This window comes from Pyxicephalus adspersus, chromosome 2, assembly GCF_032062135.1.
Source record: "Pyxicephalus adspersus chromosome 2, UCB_Pads_2.0, whole genome shotgun sequence".
Lineage (NCBI taxonomy): Eukaryota > Metazoa > Chordata > Amphibia > Anura > Pyxicephalidae > Pyxicephalus > Pyxicephalus adspersus.
In genome coordinates, this window is record NC_092859.1 from 96,492,948 (window position 1) to 96,515,111 (window position 22,164).

At 35.9% G+C, this 22,164-nt stretch overlaps 1 protein-coding gene across 1 annotated transcript in view; it reads left to right on the forward strand.

Moving 5' to 3' along the window:
• The first annotated feature begins 5,178 nt into the window (after positions 1-5,178).
• Positions 5,179-22,164, forward strand: part of PTPRZ1 (protein tyrosine phosphatase receptor type Z1) — a 109,067-nt gene continuing 92,081 nt past the window's right edge. The window contains 1 exon segment of the mRNA XM_072399033.1: positions 5,179-5,460. Coding sequence (XP_072255134.1) covers positions 5,397-5,460 — 64 coding nt within the window. The 5' untranslated portion in view covers positions 5,179-5,396.

A 22,164-nucleotide genomic window follows, 5' to 3' on the forward strand; every position in this document is an offset into this window, starting at 1 on the left:
ACTGTTGACTAATAAGTGTGAAAATAAATCCTTCAAGCTGTGAAGAAAACAGCAATAGTTCAATGAATCCTCACCAGTTCTGTAATATCTTTTTTTTATTATGTCAATAGCTATGGAAAGAAAAAGAAAGTGCATGTGAGTGATGATTTCTGGATTTGACATTTAAACAGCAAAAATATTATTTATTTAAATGCAGGAAATATTATTATAGGTTCTGTATTAGTATTATTTATATGTACTGTATATATAGATAAACAAAGGAGAGAGGCATTTTTGTACTTGTGTGCTTGCTAAGCAAAGATTTAAAATGTTTTGAAGAAATAAGGCTCTTGAGGCTTTACTTTTGGGTTGGGTGTTTAAAGTAGAATTTGTACCTCTAGCTTTTTGATATGGAAAGATTGTGCCTGATGACATTCTGTCCTATGGATACAGCAAGATGTTATGGAGGACTGGGAGGGCTATATGACAGAATTGGGGGAGCCTATCAAATATAACACAAATGTGGAGCTAAAACAAAACTTTTGGTGTGTTTAAATCAACTCCTATATCCCCACTATAGCCCACTATATCTATATCTGGGTGCTTAGATGATAAAATAAGGTTTACTTTGTGAAACATTTATTTTCATTCTCAGGTATCCACAACAGTCAGTTTTACTTCTTGAGGACTACAGATGGGTGAGTTTAAAATTGTCCATCAAAAACATGTTTTTTTAGTAGGCAGCCTATGAATTACTCAATTTTTTTAAGTAAAACCAGTACCTTAAATGACAGCATGCTGAATAAACTGATTAAGCATGGTCAAACTAATTTATAATTCACAAGCTCAGCAATAGTAGTCGCTGTGTGCTACTTTAAAGGGCCAGTAACAGGACAGCTGTTACTTCTCACTATTGAGGCTTCCATCCAGCACTGGAGGCAGCTGTTACATTGAGCCCTGAGCCCTTTTCCCCAGACCAGCACCTCTTCTGTTAGATTACTAGACAGCCTTGGTTTGATACAATAAATATATCATTTAAATCAGGGGTGTCAAATTTAAATACACAGAGAGCCAAAATTTAGACGTAGACAAAGTCATGGGCCAAATTTGAAGTTTATAAAAAAAATTGAGGAAGTTTTTCCTTTTCATTAGGTATAAAACCTTTTCATATAGAAACAAAGACGTTTGTCTACCATTCAATTTGGAACAAGCCTATAATAGAGAAATAGCACCGCTACTACAATTCCCTGCGTCAATAAAACAGTCCAATGTGGGGCTTAATGTTATGAGTTGCTGGAACTCCCTCTTCACTGAAATAGCACCGCTACTACAATTCCCTGCGTCAATAAAACAGTCCAATGCGGGGCCACGCATAGGCAGAGAGGCCGCTGGTCTGGAAGTGCTGTTCTTTGATCACTTCCAGGTACAAAGCCTTCAGATACTGGTCAGTTAGGAGTTAATCAGCGATTGTTTGTCACAGTTCTGGTCTAAAATGAAGAGGACCTGCCATTGCACTGCCACCTTGTTAGCCCGTTTGTAATAATAATAATTTAAAGAAAAAAAAAAGTTGTAACTCTGAATAAAATAAATAAAAAAAACAAAGGATCCCAAACCTGCAAACAAACGTGCACACAAGTCCATGTGCAAATAAAGGTTATATATACATATTAGGTATTGCCACACACCAGTATGGTGAAAATAATTCTACGGCCATAATTTATGGTTATCAGGAAACGTATAGGTGAAGGTATCAAAAGTGTTATCTGTGTATAATTTGGCGTCTCATAGTTTGTTGTAATTTAAAAAGTGCACACATTTTGAGGTTTGACAGATTAGGTACCTTTTTACCTAGCACAGTTTCACCTTTTATATATTATGAAATGAAAATTAAATTATTTTGCACAATTTATTTACTTGGCCCAATCTTATCTTTTATATTTTACAAAAAATTGGGATTATATTGTGTATTTGTGCGCTAAATTGATTTACTTATCACAGGTTACCAAATAAAATAGTCATTATATTGTTTTTCTTGGGCTTGAAATTTAATTCTAGTGTTGTTTCTAAACAACATAGTAAATATAGGTTTTATATACAGTTTCTCAAATATTTTTTGACATCAAAACATGCAACTACCACTCCTGTATTCTACGGTCCTCTGCTTTTGGAAAATGTATAATATTTTGTGAAATTAAATCAATTTCCAGGCCATAAATGTGTAGTTTAGCAAAGATTGTAAAAAGAGTCCCAGCCCTGAAAGGGTTAAAGTAGCCATCATCTGATTTTTTTTTTTTTTTTACGTGTTTGATACAATATTCTAGTAATTAGTGCTTTTTACATTACATTTACAATTCACTTATTCTGAGCCTACATAAATATGATTTTCTTCCCATGGGGGTTAACCAATTATTGGGGAAAAAAACATTAGTGAGAGATTCTGTTTTTTTATCATTCCTGTCTCATTCTTGAAATCAGCACAGATTACAGATTCATGTCAAGTGAGTTGTTATACCATTTTGCAGCATGTGACACACACCTGTCACACTTTGTAAGGTGTGTAAAGAATCACTTTGGGCTCCATTTAAAAACAGAAGATCTGACATTCCCTGTAACATTCTTCCAGGTCCACGTGTTTTAATGGCAATAAATGATTTCTACTAGGGAATGTTTGAGGGAATGTCAGATTCCCTGTTTTATAAATAGAGCCCTTTGAGATTGCTTTGGTTGTTTTAAATCAGGGGTGTCCAAACTTTTTGCAAAGAGGGCCAGATTTGGTGAGGTGAAAATGTTTGGGGGCCGACCATTCAGCACATACTCGGGGTTAGTATAGGCATGGTCTGCACAGGTCCCGCACAGCACGCGCCCACCAGGGTGAAGTGAAGGATTCCCTGTGAACGGAGTCAGGGTGTCAGTGTGGGCTCCGTGCAGAGCACATTATTGGAATCAGAGCAGGCATGGTCCGTGCGGGTCCCGCACAGCATACACCCACTGTAATGACTTAGGGGATTCCCTGTGCACACATGGGGACTCCCGTCCTCCCAATTTATGCCCACTGAGTAGCGGGCTGTTAATGTTAATCAACTCCAATGAAAAATAATGTTAATCAACTCCAATGAAAAATAAAATGACTTTTTTTGTACGTGTGTATTTATTACTGTGGTTAACAGTGCTGGCGGGCCACATATTATTGATTTTTATGACGATTTTAGGAGGCTGCGGGCCAGTGGAAATCTGAACAGGGGCCACAATTGGCCCCCGGGCCGGACTTTGGACATGCCTATTTTAAAGGTTTTCTAATAGTAGTATCATGAAAAATATTGTATTATAATACAGTAACTATTTAATATAATAATGTTACTATTTATTATAATCTATTTAAATACTTTTGTATTTTCTGCCACAGTTACATATTTACCCAGCTGTGCAGCAGAAGTCACAGTGACTTACCAAACAATAGCGTCAGTGGTGCTTCAAAAAAGATTAAGGCTAAGCTCAAGCCTTACCTTCTATCTTGCATAGTTGTACAAGCTCATCCCCTGTCCTCTATTGAACTTGCTTGCTCTGACTGACATCATTACACACTATAATAAACTTTTTAAACTCTTTAAATCATAGAAATAAGGGTAGTGAGAGTTCATCCAAAACATTTTCACTGCTGTTTTTACTTGAGTTTGTTCTTTTCAAATGTGTAGGAAAATATAAAAACTTACAACATTGATTAAAATAAAAAAGAAAAAGTTGTGTACTGAATGCTATTGTAACCTGCATGAGCAGTATACAAATGTATGAATACAAAGTTTTTATACATGCAGAACAAGCTGTCCAACAAAAATGATATAGACAGAATTTGGTATACATTGGGCTCAATTTAAAAAGCAGGTAATCAGACATTGCTTCAAATATTCCCTGATGGAAAATCTTCCAGGTCCATGTGTTTTATTAGTAGTACTTGATTCTCCACCAGGAAGTGTTTGAAGCAATGTCAGATTCATTGCTTTATAAATGGAGCCCAATATAATACAGTATAACACTGTTTCTCTTTTATCCCCACGGGTTATAGTTATCAAACATTATCAAACTTGGCCCTGTCACTTGTGCTGGACAGCTTGGTCAACATGAAAAAATGTGTAAAAAATAAATGTAAAATAAAAAATATTAATAAAAATATTAAAAAAGAGAACATCTTTTCAATAGACTCATCACATTTAATAGCTTAATATCACATGTAATAATAAAACAAGATAATATATAATTATAAATACAATTATAATCAATTTAATTAAACAAATATTGTAATTATATGTAAGCTCAACTGGGCAGGGTCCTCTTCTCCTCCCATATGGCTGTCTATACTTATGTATGCAGGTTTATTATCTGCAGCTCCAATTATATGCACAGTGCTGCATGATATGCTGGTGTTGAATAAATAAAATGTAATAGGTTTACCAACAAAAAATTCTTTCTAAATATAATAAAAAAAAATTATAGTAAAATATATTTTTAATGATTCTAATAATAAGAATGCAATTAGGGTAACTGTTTCACTCTCTTTCCGTTTTTATTTAAATACCCTTCATTTATCTAGTGACTGCTACTTTCCCCAGAACTTTTTGTCAGATGTTGGATCCCAATTGTTTTGATGCTACTCCTTAGTTCATGATTGTTCACGACTTTTTTGGAAAAAAGTTGAAATGTATCTGTACATTTCATATTTGAAAAAAAACAATATTATGTTTGTGCATTTAAATAATAACAATTATTTTAACTACTTTAAATATTATTAATTATAAGCTTTGCATTTAAAAAATATTTATAACAATAGCAACAACAACCACATAATAATAACCACAACAAACTAATAATAAAAGATAATTTTCATATTTCCTGCTGGAGAATAAATTTACTAGCATGAAAACACATAGATCAGGGAATGTTTTGATGAATGTCAGATTCACTGCTTTATAAATAGCTGTTCTTAGAGGCTTATTTCAGTGAAATGTTGATCAGCTCAGTGCAGCAGATGCCATGAGGAGGGGATGCGTCTGATCTGTGGGGTCCTTGCAGGTGAAGTGGCCTGTCCCTGCTGCAGGCAGTGTGCTCCTTCACCTTCACCAATGCTCTCCAGGGCTCTCTGCCTAAAATCTGCAGCTCAGAAAGAAGCTCCAAAGGTGGACCAATCGTGTGCCGGGGGCGTGTCCTCCCTAGCAGAATTAACCCTATGTGTGCGGGGCTGTAATGAGCCAGCTCTTTTTGCATTGCTTCTTGCTTGCTGCTGAGTGAATCAGAGCAGGGAGTCACAGAGAAGGAGCTGACCATGGAGCATTAGGCTACACGTTGCTAAGGAATATCAGTGCTCTGGATCTACATTGCTATACCCATCAGCAGCACCATCTCCCTTCACTGACCCCCCCAGAGACATGGAGATGTTCAATCTGCGCTGCTTCCTGGCTTGCCTTCAGCTCCTCTTCTTCTGTCATGTGGGTAAGTGATTTAGGAATAAATGAACAAAGAAGGAGTCCCCAAGAATGTGTGTTAGGGGCAGTGTGTGTCTGTGTGATGTGCTTACATTCAGCTATCTTCCCCTAAAGAATGTCACCAGTCTGGAATAGGCAGGGGACAGGTTTGTCTGCCTTGTCACAGGTACAGAAGCCTTAGGATGGCAGCCTTGTATTGTGCTCATAATAACCTACAATTGTATATTAATGACACCTTGGATGATCATTGCATTCTTTAATGAAGCATTAAACCCCCCATGGCATTGATGTGCTTCTGTATAGATGGTTAAACAACAGAGCATCGTCCACAATAAAAGCTGGAGTCGTGATACTGTTACAGAGAACACAATCTAATTCATTACACACTTGGCTGACTTCAATTGTGCAGCACACAGCAGAGGCAGCCTGTGACTGTGGATTTATCAGCACAGCAAGGGATATCCTCAGCTTGTAGCCCCCAGCTGGCCTTATAACCATGAGATCTGCTCCATCTCTGGGTTTTCTATGTGTATGTGGTTAAAAGGTGATCACCTGTGTTGTGCTGATTTGTCTTGCACATGAGCCATTCTTACACAATCCAACACAAGAATCAGGTATAGGGTTCCTAATAGCAACAAAAGCTGCTGGCATTAGAGCCCTTCAATGAGCATTGTCTGCTGGCCAGATGGTCTACACCAGGAAGCCACTTCTCATCATGCAGCAATATTTCAATTAATTTAACTTTTCATGTGAAGCGATTTGTGGTCGCAGAAGCTTGTGCCTATTCTATGTCTTTGGCAGTCATGATTATCCGCAATGTTATTACAGATGTTTAAAAACATTCTTCAAAGCTCAATTCAATTTGCTTGCTTTTCCTTTTTTCGGCTAAGATGTAATCTTCATTAGAAGCTGGTATTTTTGTTTATTCAGTGTGTAATTTTAGTACTGTAATAGGGAGTTAATTAGGTTTTGTGTTTCGCAGTGTATTGCTATTCTTCCTCGGTGCATTGCTTACCATTTAATTATTCCTTCATTGACATAATTTAGTAGCCACAGACAGGCTGGGTTTTTTTTCCGGAGGATGATGTTTAGACAAAGACCAAGGAGATGCTTTTCAGCCAAATGTTCTATCAACAAAGCATATTTCACCAATGGATAATTTTATACAGAAAGGATACTCATAAATTAATGAAATCACATTATTTAAATTGGAAAGTTTGATTTTGCATAAGGAAGATAAGTAATGGTCGTTTTTAGTAACAGTGGGCATTGTGACTATTGACTATTCGATTTTAAGTTAAAAATTAAAATACATAGGTGCATACAGTAAAATTTGCAATAAACCCAATAAATATTCACTTGTTCATATGTTTTAGTGCACTCTTGAGCTGGCTTTAAAGGGCCTGGGTTGACTGTCTGATGCAACACTTCGACAAGGATTGGGTGATTTTGGGGTAGTGAGCTTTTCAGATCTTTGAAGCATTTAATATTATCCATGAATATTTACATTTTTATGAAATTCCCTATGTGACCTAAGCAATCCTTACCTCTTTTCAGAAAGTAAGGGGGGAGGTAATAACCATGCATACCCCAATTCTCTCTACTGGCCAAGTTACTCATGAAGCGGTAACAGGTCCTAGTGCAAATGGCAGGCAAATCCTATCCATCTGCCCATGTTACATATTATGAAGACAGTTAATTGTTTTTTTAAAAAAGGTAATTAATGAAATACATACTTGAAAATTATTTCTGCCCCCCCCCCCCCCCCCCCCTTCCTCACCAAAAACACACTGACCTTCCTTTTAGCAAAAAAAAACAAAAAACAAAAACAAAAAAAAACTACTTACTACCTACATAAATAAAAATTCCCATGGTATCCACCTAAATATGTGGTCCTGTGACATTCAGGTCAGCACCTTTGAACCCAGAATAATCTGCCAATGTTGACATCAGCGCAAAGGTATTATCAGGAACTGGCACAGATACCAGCATGGTGGGTAGATTTGGCTGAATTGGGAGCTTTTTTTGCCCTTTAATATGAACCTACCTTATGGTCTTGTATGTGAATTTATAGAAATAAGGCTACTGTTAGCCTCCTTATGAAAATGGTAGAGGCTTGTCTGTTTACCTTTTGAGTCACAACCATGAAACATCATGTAAGAGAGTGTCAAAATTCCTTATCTCTACAATTGTTGAATGTCTTTTATTGTTGAAGAAAGTTGTCTGGTGTGCCCCTTGCATTCTAATCTTTGACCGTAAAAAGCATGTAGGTAAAATTATCATAAAGGAAAAACATTTTTTTCAAATGAAATTTAAGTTGACGTACATCTTTGTCAGAAATTTTAGCACCAGCATCGTGAACTGGACTGGGTGGCCACCAATGAGGCCAATGAAAAAGACATATTTTTTTTTTGTAGGAAAAATAGTTGTGTAGCACTTTTTTAAGAACTCCCAGTGCCTATACTATTCCACATTTCCAGGTGTATAATAGCACAGCACTGCCTCTATCAAGAACGCCAGCCCTACACACAGCATGGCAAATCAGAAATGGGGAAAGTATCAGGTGCATGGCGACTACATTTATATTGCGGACCAGTCCATTGTCCTCTGTCTGCAGTGTTGTTGCCACAGCATACACTGATCAAGTCCTCTGGTATTTACAAATAAGCAAACATCCACCTTGAGTCAACTGGTCTGATCTTGTAACAGATTTTGTTTAGCCCCTTACATAGAAAAAAGTCAGCTATATAGTTTAATTATTCTTTTTGCAGTTACAGAGTTACATAGTGAGGTTAGAAAAAGACATTCAAGAGTTCAACCACCAGGGAAACAAACTTACTAGAAAGGTTTCTAGTAAGTTTGTTTCCCTGGTGGTTGAACTCTTGAATGTCTTTTTCCAATATCATATCCCCAATAAAAAACATATGAATAGTTGATCCAGAGGAAGGCCAAAAAAAGCCTTAGAACCTTTAGTATAATAAGTAGTTGTCTGGAATTGGTCAGTGTGTTCCAATCAATAGCTATACGAAGGTATTTGTTTCATGACTGGCCCTAAAGTGTAGGTCCACCTTCCTACCTATAACATAGCATTACCAGCATATAGTGTAAGGCAACATTTGATTAATGTAGGCAGGTGCAGTTTATCCGCAGTATCCCTCTTTACCGCCTTGAAAGGAATATCTTCATGAAAGCCAACAAAAAATAAATTACTCATCTGTGTTTCATTTATAGTTTTAGGGTTGAGATCCCTATGCATACTGTTTACTGTTTTTCCTGCAAGCACATTAAATGCACGGGAATGTTGAATGAGATCGGTGGCATGTCAAATACATCTGTCAATGAAATCTAAATGATCTCAGAAGCATCTTAAACTAAAGCCATGCCAATACAAGCCCAAGGCCTGTTGACATAGGTAAAAAATGTGGGGCAACTGATCTGGGAGCAAGATATCTCAACATTGGAAACTCTAAGGAGTGTATATGAAAAGACATTCTTGACTATAGCTTCTAATTGTTTATTTTTGAGTCCAGGGTTTCTGTTGGTTATTATTGTCTTTTTTGTTCTTTTATTTTTTTCCCTTTTCAAAATCATTTCAGGTAAAAGAAAAAAAGCAAACATCAAAAAGTGCAACAAATAAAAATGACTACTTTACAAAGATTCCCAAAGGTACACCTGCCTTATTGTTCAGATGATGTAGCATTAAACAGGTAGGCTTTAGACATTAATAAATAAAAATATATAACTCGAGTCCTTCACAAAGCTTGTCACGAGAAGCACGAGAATGGACTACAATTCAAACAATAACTTGCCTGAAACTGCAAACATGCTATAGAATACCATCAAGACCTGTCTACACCAATAACATGCATCTCCCACCTCCACATGTCTATACTGCACAAAAGCTATTCAGCCTTCAGCTTTTCTTTGATGGTAACAAAACTTATCTTTAGTAAATCTTTATTTGTCTGCTATTACATATGTCTTACAACTTAAGGATGTCTACACCAACAATGCCATTATATATAACAATGGTATTGCTTATTCATAGTGTCTGCCAGGTGAGGTGAGCACAGTGTGGCAGAAAGTAGGGTTTATGCAGAATCAGACCTGAAGGAAAAGAACAATCCTAATACTAAAGCCAGCATGACTAGTTGGGAAGTAGTGCCAGGAAACAAAGGAGTTAGCAGCTAGTGCTTTTGGTCTAAGGGCTGGTATGCTGGTAACAATGTGGGTTGCAATAACTCATGCACAATAAAGCACATTTTTTACACATTATTCTGTCTTATATTAAGGCAGTCTATTTAAATGAATGGGCTATCATCCCCCTAAAATGTCTATATAACAAGTCATGCTCCATTCGTTGCAAACCATGATAGCACTGCAACACAACTGGTGTGAACTGGTCATTAGAGTGATTATTGTATACTTTTTTTTAAACTGGGTTTATACTCAGGTGACACCTAGTGGCATGACCGGGAACTGCATTTGTCTCGGGTTTGACAAGGACAAACCACTTTCTACCTCTACCAACAATACCACATAAAATATAATTTAAGAAAAAGTGATCATAACATACAGTACATACAGTACTTTTTGCAAAAACCAGCAATATATGCAAAGTGTTTGCAGAGGCTGTAGAGAGTTGGAGTGATCTGTTATACCAGTTCAGCTAAGCTTTATCTAGTACTCTATATCAGAATAGTAACACTAGTAGATTAGCTTTTTTTGTTTAAACATGATTCCTATACAGATTGATACCAATTTATATTAATGAGTCCCATGTAATATCAGTATTGATGATATTTGTTCTCCTTATATTCTAAACATGTTACGATATGTTGAGCCAACACCAAATAAAGTGTCTATTGGATGGCCTGGAAATTTGTGTCTGACTCTCATGTGCTATATGTGTCTCTGAGTCTTGCTGAGATAGGCTCTTAATCATGGATCTCATTCTATGCTTCTATGTTCGTGCACTATGCATTTAAAAGACATGTGAACTGGGAGTATAAACCTCCAGGCTATAATCAGGTAGCTCAGCCATAAATGAGCTAAATCATGTAATATTTATAAGCAGTTATAACATAAAAATTAGCATCAAAATCAGTTTGTAATGTATGTTTAGCTGTCTTTATACAAGGTTGATGTAGAAATATACATTGTTAAAACCTTTTGTATTGTATTTGTAATGTATTCTTAATTAATATACTTCGAAAACATAAATTGTATATACATTTCATCTGCCAGGTTATCAGTGTGGGTTGATTGTTCATTATTGACCATAGTGATTATACCATGACAGAAAAAAATGCACTGGAGCGAACATGCACTTCAAGATACAATTAAAACAAAATAGTGTTAGTGTCACCAAGGGTCTTTTTACGCATGACTGGTTAATTTTCCAAGTAGTGACTGAAATGCTTGTGTGTGGATAGACTTAAAGGGAAACTGCAGCCTCATCTAATTATATCTTAAAAACATATATAAATGATTTCTCAGGCTCTTGTGATCCATCCAACCTATTAAATGAGTCCGAGTGGACAGTTTTACATGTTACACTCACCAACTTTTACCTGGTTTTTGGACCACTAGAGAACATTTCCACACTTATACATTTCCACTTGTTTGCATTCCCAGTTTGTTTGGATCTCAACTGGTTTGTGGCCACTCACAATTGGCCACTGATTACTTATCTCTCTGCCACCCTACTTTCTTTACCTCTTAAAGTGAAATTAAACCCTTACAGAAATTGTGTCTAGGCAGGTTGTTTATTGCAGAAGGAACAGAAAAGGTCGATTCTGCAATAAAAACACCTGTCATCATGGTGGCACCACCATCTTTTTCTTCTCCTCTTTTGGGTTTCAAGTTCTGATCTTTGGCCATCTTATATGTCCATGCCAGGATATGTAACCACATGTCCCAGGAGTTCATTCAGACCTGGCAGCCCTGGGAAATTGTAGGATATATTTTTTAAAAAAATGATAGCAATCAGGCAGAAAAGTGTGTTTTATTGCAAAAAGAATATCACCTTTTCCTTCTGGGGTAAATAAACCTTCTTGATCCCAAATTTTTCTTTGCAGAAGTTTCACACTGCAGCAATGCAGCACAACAAATTGGCTCATCGTGCTGCTTCTTCCTCCTCAATTCTGGGTACTTCAAGTGTTAAGGGTTAAAAATACCCCTTTTGATGTATTTATGAATACAAGGTTGTATTATTTGGGTATTTTTATTGAGTTCACTTTTCCTGAATTAAATAGTTTCCTGGGTGTTGGTTTTAAGTGATCAGATCACAAAAGAAAACATTAAATATTTTCTACTAATATTTACCTGTACAATAGTTGAAGATTTCAATAGCTGCAGGGAAGGGAGTGTGCTGCTGTAGGGGAGCCCATAGAGACTTCTGGTAGTATTACTAGCGCTTTAGGGTAAAGCTACACATTTGATTAGCTTATCACAAATCCACGCAAAGGGGATTTGTTCTACTAGGTATAAGTGTTGATTTCTTACCAAACAAAATTCAGTTTTTTAATATACAAATGAAATCCTTCAGTGTTTTTTGTTCCCATGTGTTACATTTTGCGATCGCTCTGTCAGCAAACAGTATTTGATTAGACTAGGTTTTATGTCAGACTCTGATAGCAGATACTTGGATGCTAATGTTTTCATTGTGAGAGGAAGGTTTCCAAGAGGTCACCAACAATGACATGATGAATGCTGCTCTCAGGCCTTGTTCTTTGTTTCCTTCACACTACTTTGTGCCTTTTCAGTATAAGGCTGTATTGATAAATAAAATGTATTATTCTTTTCTCTGGCATCATTCAGGACAGATGCAGTTACTGGGTGTGCTGGGGCCTATGCTATGGATTCAAGTACATCAGGTTTCATATAGCAGTCATTAGACCATTGTTTCTCACTGTTTCAGTTTAGCAATCCAGAAATAAAATTTACTTTCCCAAGGTCAATATTTATTACTAAATTAAAGGAAAACTGTCACCGAAGAAATACAGAAGCAGCCATGGCTGATCTGCCAAAAATGTTACTTGTCCGACTGAAATAATGATGCTAAGATTTCCAAGCTTTGAATCACTGTAGCAGAACACAAATGCAGATTGGAAGCTCTAACCTTATCCTGACTTCACCTGCTACATAATAGTTCCAGCTCACTGACTGAGAATGTATTAAAGTCAAAGCATATGCATAATACCCTGCAAACAGCATCCTCCAAAAAAGTTAGCTGCAGCAACATTTGCCTTATTAAAGTTAAACTTCAGTCAGATAAATAAGCAGTTATTCAGCTCTTTTTTTTATAAATGCAAGTAAAGTAAGTACTTGAATTTGACTTGGTATCAACCTATTGCAGCTCCCTGTATAACATTGCTCTGATTGGTAAAGAAAATAGCAGAACTAGAAGCCAATCAGTTACACTCACATGTTAACCAAGGGCATGCTGATAAAAGAAAAAAGAGTGATAGAAAGATGAACTGATTGTAGCCGTCATCCTTATTCATCACTATATGTGAACCCTAAAAGTTAATTGAACCCACTTAACTGTAAAGTTTATGAATACCCAATTACTAAACGTAAGCTTTACATGTTAATGTACTGACAACTAATTTTCAATTCTTTTAAATCGGCAGCATTTATTAAAAAGATACCTACTAATGATCCGTGCACAGACATGGACCACTCTTGTGGAAATCCCTCTAAAGAATAGCATGCAGCCTTCTATAGAATGCATGGATGTAGACACCTAACACCTAACTCAGCCATGAAGTTTAATTCAGTACAAAGACTTACCGCATACAGTCTCTATTCTTAAAATAACCTTAGCTTTGGCAGCACAGGAAGATACAGACCTAACATGCCTTGTTCTGTGTGGGTCTATATATCAGGACAACTGTTTTGCTAGAGGCAGGGCTAACGTTCCTTGTGCAAAGTCTGCAGCAAAGGGAAGAGGAAAGCAGTAAAATCACCAAATCACACTCCAAACCTTCTAAGACTGGGAGATATTACTTCAAATATACAACTATAAGGCTGTAGGCATATTACGTCTAAGTACACTCACATACATAGAACACATACATAGAACAAAAGGTATTTTAACGGTACTGCAATTAACATAATGTTCCTTAAAACATAACACAAATTTATTTTTTAAGTTGAATTCCATTTTAAAACTTAACCCCTACCATTAACTTACCTTTTTTTTTTTGCTGAAAATATTTGGCTTTATTGTGGCACAATTTTCACTGAATCCCCAACCACCTGCTTTGCTCCACCAGGTCTCTACCTACCTGTAAATGTTCAGTCCTCTAAAATCTTTAAGACTTCTCAATCATTTATCTATATAAATATCCACAAGTAAACAAAGCTCATGCTTAAAGCACTTTCCTTTCCATCACACTTCGGTAAAATTAAGTTTTATATATGGTGCTACAATTGGATTTTTAGGAATTTAACATATTTTCCATTGTAAATACATGCACATGTGACATGGTCTGCCGTTTCTGCAAACCCAAAAAAGTATTTTTTCTTCAAAAGCCCTTTTAGCATGGTTTGGCATGGCTCTCCTATACTGGATGATTAAAAGCTTAACTGCAGTCAGAGCTAATAATCCTCCTGTGTAAACAACTTCCCTTTATCTTTTAATGAACCTCTCATGAATGATCTTTTTAGTCAGTGCAAAAGCGATTGAAAATATTGCCTTCATTGGGCTATCCTCCTACATGTATCATGATAAAAAAAAAAAAACAGTTCCCTCCACACACTTTTCTTATGTCTGGTGGCCAGTGGCCCCTGGTATTATCTGTAGACCAGTTCTGACATCCTTTTATTGGCACTTCTTGTGTTGGTAAGAGCTAGCCTGGTCAGACCCTCAGTTTCCTTTTTTTCTAGCCCCAAAAACGTTGGACTTTAGACAAGAGCTGTCCAACTGTGAACTTTGAGGGCCACTCATGGGCCAGAATTTTGATATTGCCCACATCTTTCCAGAATTTACTACTGTCTGTTGATAAGGTGTTAGGATCCTGGCCCTCAAACACTGGGGTTGGGCAGCCCTTCAGATATACTATTTTGCTTACTAGACATTGGTCCTATTATTAATATTATTATTATTAGTAAACAGGATTTATTTAGCGCCAACATATTATACAGCGCTGCACATTAAATAGGGGTTGCAAATGACAGACAGTTACAGACAATGACACAGGAGGAGGGAAGGGGCCTGCCCAGAGGAGCTTACAATATAGGAGGCCTAGAGAAAGTAGACAAATTGAACATTGGTGAAAAACCTGGAAAAGATTTTTTAAAAATCTATTGGCAAATGTTCTCAATCCTGGTCCATATCCATTGCAGGTTTGTTGGATCATCCAGATTCTCACATGATAGTCTATCTTCTTCAGTCTTCTTTAGTAAATCAAGTCTAATATGTCATCATTCTGAGAATTGGGTTTTTTACAGTTTCAGTCAATTGCTCTGTGCCAAGTCAATGAATATTATTTACATATTCTTAGCAAACAATAAAAAAATTAAAGCAATCTATAACTGACCCTTCTAGCTGTTTTCAATACAAACAGTTATTCGCTCTGTAGAATCTTAAAAGATGACAAAAACTCTACATCCAATTTCATTGGAGTTTTTAACAGCGTAGAAACATCTGCTGGTTGTATACATTAGAGGGCTGGTGGCCTTCCAAGATCCTATTCATTGAAAAACCCTTGATTGTCTTGTGAACTACAAATACATTTCTTGACAATGTCCATAGTTACAAAAATAAATAGGGGTTTGTTCTTAATTGCTTTTACTGCTTGATCAGAAAATGTAAACACTTTGGTGTATATGACTTAGGCACAGGTACACTTTGACCAATGACAGGCACCACCTAAATTTTTATTCCAGCTGCTGTCTAGGGTTAACATGGTGAAAATTATAATTGAAATATCAGCATGTGCTTCCTGCGTACTGTTTAATTCTTGTAATACGAAAATATTCAACTGAAGTCTATGGGAGCAATACCAGATTTCTCTTTCTCAAGTTACTTAACCACTGTGCTAAGAGGAAATCATTTTATCCGAGGATCCTTTGTAAAGTTCTATACTAATCCTCTGCCTAACTCGTAACATAAAGCCACCAAAACAAATGGTACTGCAGTGAAGAAATGAATATACTTTCCATCAAAAAAACCCATTATGCAGTCTAGCTCAGAGCCTTTCTTCACACCCTTTGTGCCTGAAGATTAAACTACATGGTGTTTTCCATTATAAATACTGACTGATAAAATAAAAAAATAGAATTCTGTGAGATTGTATTAAGGTTGTTACATTTTTTTTATATAGTACAAAGAAATGCTTTTATGGCTTTCTGTCTATGAGAGTGCAAACCAAACCATCAAGTATTGGTTTGTGGATTGCAAAACAAACATTTTAGTTTCAAAAACTTTTTTTTTGGATTTTACAAAATTAGGATATAACAAGCAAAAAAAAATCAGGCAGTAGAACAATCAGTGATATAACGCATATAATATAATATGATATAATATAAATCAACAAAACCGGATGCCTTAAAACATTGATAAAATCCCTGCTTGGGCTAGTTGCATTGTAACAAACCCTGGGACCTCTTAGGGCACCAGGAAACACAAAACACCAGAAACATAAAAAAGAGGGGGAGAGAGATTGAGGGGCGGGGGTGAAGGGTCAGGTTGTGCACTTGTCGATTACAGACCTCTTGATATTTTATATTAGATTGGGTGTGAGGAATTTTATAAATAGGAGAGAATGGTCTCATCCCATGGGCAAATAGTATTCAGAATCCATGGAGTCAAGACTCTCTGAAACTTGGTAATGGAGTTTGTGAGTATAGTCCTCATTTTCTCATGCGTGTCTTCTTGAACTGCAGAAAACATATCATTGAAAGTGTTTAGCTTTATTTGTTAATAAATTGAAAAAAATACCTGTTTATCTTGTTAGAATTTCTGAGCTTCCTAGTTTCCTGTGTACTCTTCCTGTTGTATTTCTTGGACTACAGTGTAATTAATGTTTGTGTTGTGGAGATAAAGATAATGGGAGGGTATAAGTGGTTTAGCCAAAGACTTTTGGGTTGAGCTGACACATCTAAAGCTATATACATACATTAAATTAATGTTGTTTCCAGTGACAGGAGAATGAACGAGCACTGTACATGCAGCGCTGTACAATTTTATGGAGAGAAATTGGGGTCAAGCAAGGGGAACCCCACACTGTGTCTTCCTTCATATAAAAGTATAGAGGTTATCTCGGCTTGGTTGTGCAAGGGACGATCACAATCATTCATCTGTTTTGGTGGCAACTTTCTAAAAAAGGATTTTTAATCCTTTTGGGGAGATTTATAAATGGGATTTTTATTGGGTCTCTGGGACAGAAAGAGTGTGAAGTTTTTAGCAAAAAAAAAGTGGATAGGGGTTTTACCTGTTCCATACTCCAATAAAAAAGCCTTAGCTAGAGATACATATTATTAAAATTAGGATTGCATTGCATTGTGCTGGAGAAGGAGAGGCTCTAAATGTCTATAAACTTCTATGTATTTGGCTGGAGTAAAAGTTCTTGCAAGGGTGTCTGCATATGCAGCAGGTCTGTAAGAGACAGTGCAGAAAAAGCATCTTTTAATATATAAAGCTTGTCCAGGGCCCTATGTGCTTTGGTTTGTTGGAAGGCATGTATGTATATAGCTTAAATGGCAGGTATCATGCTTTAAAACAAATAGATTTAGATATATTGGAGTCACTTATGATTTGGTATCTCTTCCTAAATATTTCAGTACATGTGTCTAGACTACTTTTTGATAGAAGGTTTAGGTCAGTTCTTGCATCTTTTCTCCAAATATAGATGCAGTAATGACATTTAATAATCAGAAAACAAATCCCTTCTTGTATAAATAAGAACTCTTATCAAATTTCTGGCACCAGTTTCCTATATTTGCCAGCACTTCCATAGAAACTGTGCATCTGGTTTCTGTGCTTTTTCCAATTCAGTGTCTAGGCAACCCAGATGGAATCCCTGTACAATGTGCCCTACGACTTCTTTATTGGTTCTTTATGGGAGAAAAAGTAAATCAGACAAGAAGCCCTCTCTGTGGACTAAGTGCCTATTTTTGATTTTGAAAAATGAAGCCATAGAATGTCCATTAAAAGTCAGCATTCATTTAAAGATGGCATTATCATTTAAGAAGATTTGGAAATAAATACGAGCTTGAAATGCTTTGTGTGATTTTGATATCTGGAGACAGAACACATTATGTTTTATTCATTTCTGGTCACTAGAAAATTCTCTCTCTACTGATTAGCCATATAAAATATATTTTCTAAACAGTAGGTTGATTTACTAAAAGAATAAAGAATGTTGGCTTTGGAAATTGAATGTTCATTTAGTAATTGATGTTAATCTGTGTTCACTCCAATCATACCAAACAAAATTCCTGTTCTCTATTTGCATTGCATATGATTATATCTTAAAGGTTAAGGCAGCTGCATTGGCATCTTGAAAGGGCAAAAGATCTACAATTGGGCTAATAAACTAAACGTACAGCATGCTTCTAAACATTATCCTGTGTTATATCTCAGTTAAAAACTGTTCAACAATGTGTGAATTATATTATGTTATAATTATTTTTATTAATATATAATATATATTATGTTCTATATTATTAATATTCAGACCTGGAATCCCGAAAATTGAATCTGTTTGTGATGCATACCTTTATATGTGGAATGGGCTATTAATCATGTATATATGTCTTCTTATGGGCAAGGAATAAGAGGTCCCATCCCTACCATTTTTTGCTTTCTTTGCGTTAACATGCCTAAAGGCAAGAGTTTTTGACATCTACATAAATCAAATAATAACAAATGTTACTATACCTGTCTGACTTTGTTCTGTAGCTTTTGAAATGTCTTTGTGACTTATTTTATATTGGGGATGCAAACCAGAAAAATAAGATCAAAAACTCATCACAAATACCCCGTCAGGGATCTATCCACAGATCTTCCTATAGCAAGACACTATACTGAAAATGTAAATACTGTATTTCAATTAAAATGTATGAATATCGGTCATATACCTACATTCAGAAGGTGTAGTTTTATGTAGTATTTAAAGAGATCCAGGGCCTGGTTGCACTGTCTAGCGGTGTTTGAATCACTGGTTATAAAGAATTACATATCCTTTAGCAGATAAAACCATTCCCATATGTTTCAGTTGTGTATTTAACTGTTTGTCTTGAATTTAGCTTTTGAAGTGTGGTTTGGGGCACTACAGCTATTTCTAGATTAAAACAGATTTACTGGATGGGTATTACCTGTATAAATGAGGCTGTGTCCCCAATTTGGAATTCAAGGATTCATTATAGGCTTTGGATAAACTATACCTTTAGGGTATCTTTGTTTTAATTACTTTTTCACTTAATTAGTTTATTAGAAGCACATGGATTTTTCCTATTAAAGCATTTTGTCAAAATCAGTTTTTGCAAAAGTTGTTTCATATTTTATGATTTGGAAGAATTTGAAAACCTGTTTTCGCCTCTATGCATTATTTATATGTTAATTTAGAGAGGGGAACCTGGCAGGAGTACAAAATTTAGGCTTATTTTATTTTCAAACTAAATTCCAAGGATGTGATCCTGCTAAAACACACCTCCAGGCAAGCCAAGTTCAGGCTTGTTGTTAAGATGCTGGTTCTGCGCTAAACTCTGATATTTAGGCTTGAGAAAATGTTTCTTTTTTGAGAATAAACAGCAAGCAAAATTAAGGAAAGAAACAGAATATTTTAAACCTGCTTCCTTTACATGAAACCATTTTACAGGCTGCTCTCTTTTAATGTTGCAGTAATTACTTGTGTGAGAATATTCATGGTAAAGTTTTCCATTAGCTTTTCTTTAGATCAGTACAAAATGTAATAAGAATCTCAATTATATCAGTCTTCATAATTCAAGGGAAATGATTCTTCAAAATCTCTACTTCTAATTTTTATTTCAAAGAGAACATTGAAATGTCTTGGATAACTTTCCATTTGTTAATTTTTAAAGCTTTACATGCAATTTACAAGTGACAGTTTTGTAGCTGACATATGCCCCATTGCATCAACTGAAGTATTACTAAAAAAAAGTGTATCTTTTGTTGTTCCAAGACTAACACTGTCCATACAAATAGTAGGTTTCTATCAGTTTCCTAAACTTACACCTTGTTTTTCTTTGTTTTTAAATTGGTCATAGCAGCATGCCACCAATAGTTTATATGTTTGTATTTGTATTGATATGGCTGGCATGCTAGCAGCTCACCTTAATCTTATTCAGATTTGTGGAAAGTATTACATTACTGTTTTTTTCATGTATTGGCATCATTGGACACCTGTTATTATCTGTAGGTCTAAAACTATCCTTTAGTGTGTATGCTATGGTAAATAGGAGATGGTTAGCGTGAAGGGTAGCAGTTGGGTTACGGCTAGTACACATGAACAGATTTTCACCTGCTATCTGATTTTTAATTCAATTAGGTGATCAACTCTGAATTGAATTTGAATAGGAATTCCATAGCCTACTGATCCTGAACTTTTTTTGGTTACACTCAGTTGTGGTTTGATCAGATGTGTCTGTAAATATTGATCGAAATGCACACGTTATATTATGTGTAGAAGCATTTGAGTGCATGCGCACAGATTACTGAGTGTAATTAGGAAAAAAGAATCAGTAGGGCAGAATCCTGTTCATAGGTGAGCAGTGTTTTTGGACTTCGAACTTCTAACTGAGCAATACTGATCGCAGTATCAATAACATTGCATTAGTTAGTAAGGGCTACCAGAATGTTTCAGGGCTTCAGGATAGGTTAGGATTACAATGAGGGCTACAGGTAGGGTTATTGTTAGGGCTGGTGTTATAGTAAAGATTGGAGTTACAGAGAGAGTTAGGTTAAGAGGAAAGGTTAGAGTTTGGGTTATACAGAGGGCTATTGTTAGTGTTAATGGAAGGTTAATATTGGGTTTACAAGGAGAGTTAGCGTAAGGGGGAAATAAACCCCTATATACTCACCTGTCCCTGTTCAGTTGCAGGGCATCGCCATCTTTTTTCTTCTCTTCTTAGTAATGATCTTAGGCCATCTTGATTGGCTGGACCAGGATGACATAACTTCTATACAGGAGTTCATTCAGTCCTGCCAACTACAGGGGAAGCTGGGATTACCAGGTATCTGGCAACCAATACAGAGCTTCACATTTTCAGCCCATTGATTTTGACAGTCCCACGTAGTGATCAGGCAAGTATGGGTGCTTATTGCAGAAGGGACATTGTCTGTCCTTTTCTGCAATAAAGCCTTGCCTGATCACAAATGTTTAAGGGTAACTTTAGTTCCCCTTTAAAGATGGAGTTATAGTGACTATTACTGTAAAGTAGGGCTTATGGTACAGGATTTCTATGTTGGGATCTCTGCACCAAAGACTACTAGCATCAATCTTCCAGTGCTAAAAATAATGGGGTTGATTTACTAAACAGCTATAGAATTTACTGTAGGATTAATTATTATCCCTTTACAAAGCATATTTCACTTAGCTTAGTGAATGAGGTGAAATTTTATTTAATAACCAATCATGTGCAAGGGAATAAAAAAAGCAGGATTTTTACTTGCACTTGATTGGATGGCTAAAGTCAGCCAAGCTATATCTCATTCACTAAGCTGAGTGAAATGTGAAAGGTGATAATTGGTTTTTATCAGTGAACTGCCCATTTACCAAAAAAAACTATTTAATGTACAGCACTGTGTAATATGTTGGCGCTATATAAATCCTGTTTATTATTATTAATATTAATATTATAATAATAATAATAAAATAATAATAATAACCACATTTTCTTCAAGTGAGTAACCAAAATTGGAATCTGAAACTCTTCTTTTACTATACTTTTTTTTTACAGAAAAATGTAGATGAAATCTAAATATGCTTAATCAAATAATGGTTAAAAGAGTGTAATAGACGTTTCATTTATTTTTTTACAGTACTGTTTCTATATGATGCTAGACTATTATATGTAAAATGAGCAAATTATAAACCTTTGGCTATAAATTAATATAATTAACACTGTGCAAAGTGTTAATTATACTGCAATTGTAATGATATGTAGTGAGAGTTTCACAGATATCAATTTGTCTCTTGTGCTCCATTAGACTCAGCTGCCTTGGTATATAAGCGCCACCCCCTTTCCCTGTCATTACTGTGCCAGCATTGCAAACATTTATCATCCTCACATTAATAGCAGCAGCTTACCATTATTCTACTATAACCACAGTTTGGTCTAATACTAGATACCGATTATAGCTTCCTGAAGGTGTGGTGTCTGAAACCGAAAATAGAATATACCAGGATTATTTATAAGACTAAAGGATTACAGATTTGTGGAAAGGAGCACCTAGGAACTGAGAAGTGTAAATGTGCTCTCAGCAAACCTAGAAATAATGGGCTCCTTAGCAAAAGATTTTATGGAACCGTGCACAGTACTGTAAGGTGCCTAGTAAGAATTGGGAAATATATGATTACAGCAGTGTAAGTCACTATAATGATTGTGCACTAATTTCTTATATGCTTCAATTTTGATGTGCTAGGAAGCCTTTTTTATGAGAAGGCTTCCCTAATGCAGTGCATGATATAGCGTACCATAATGCACATTGAGTCACAATAATGATGGTCTGAGCTTC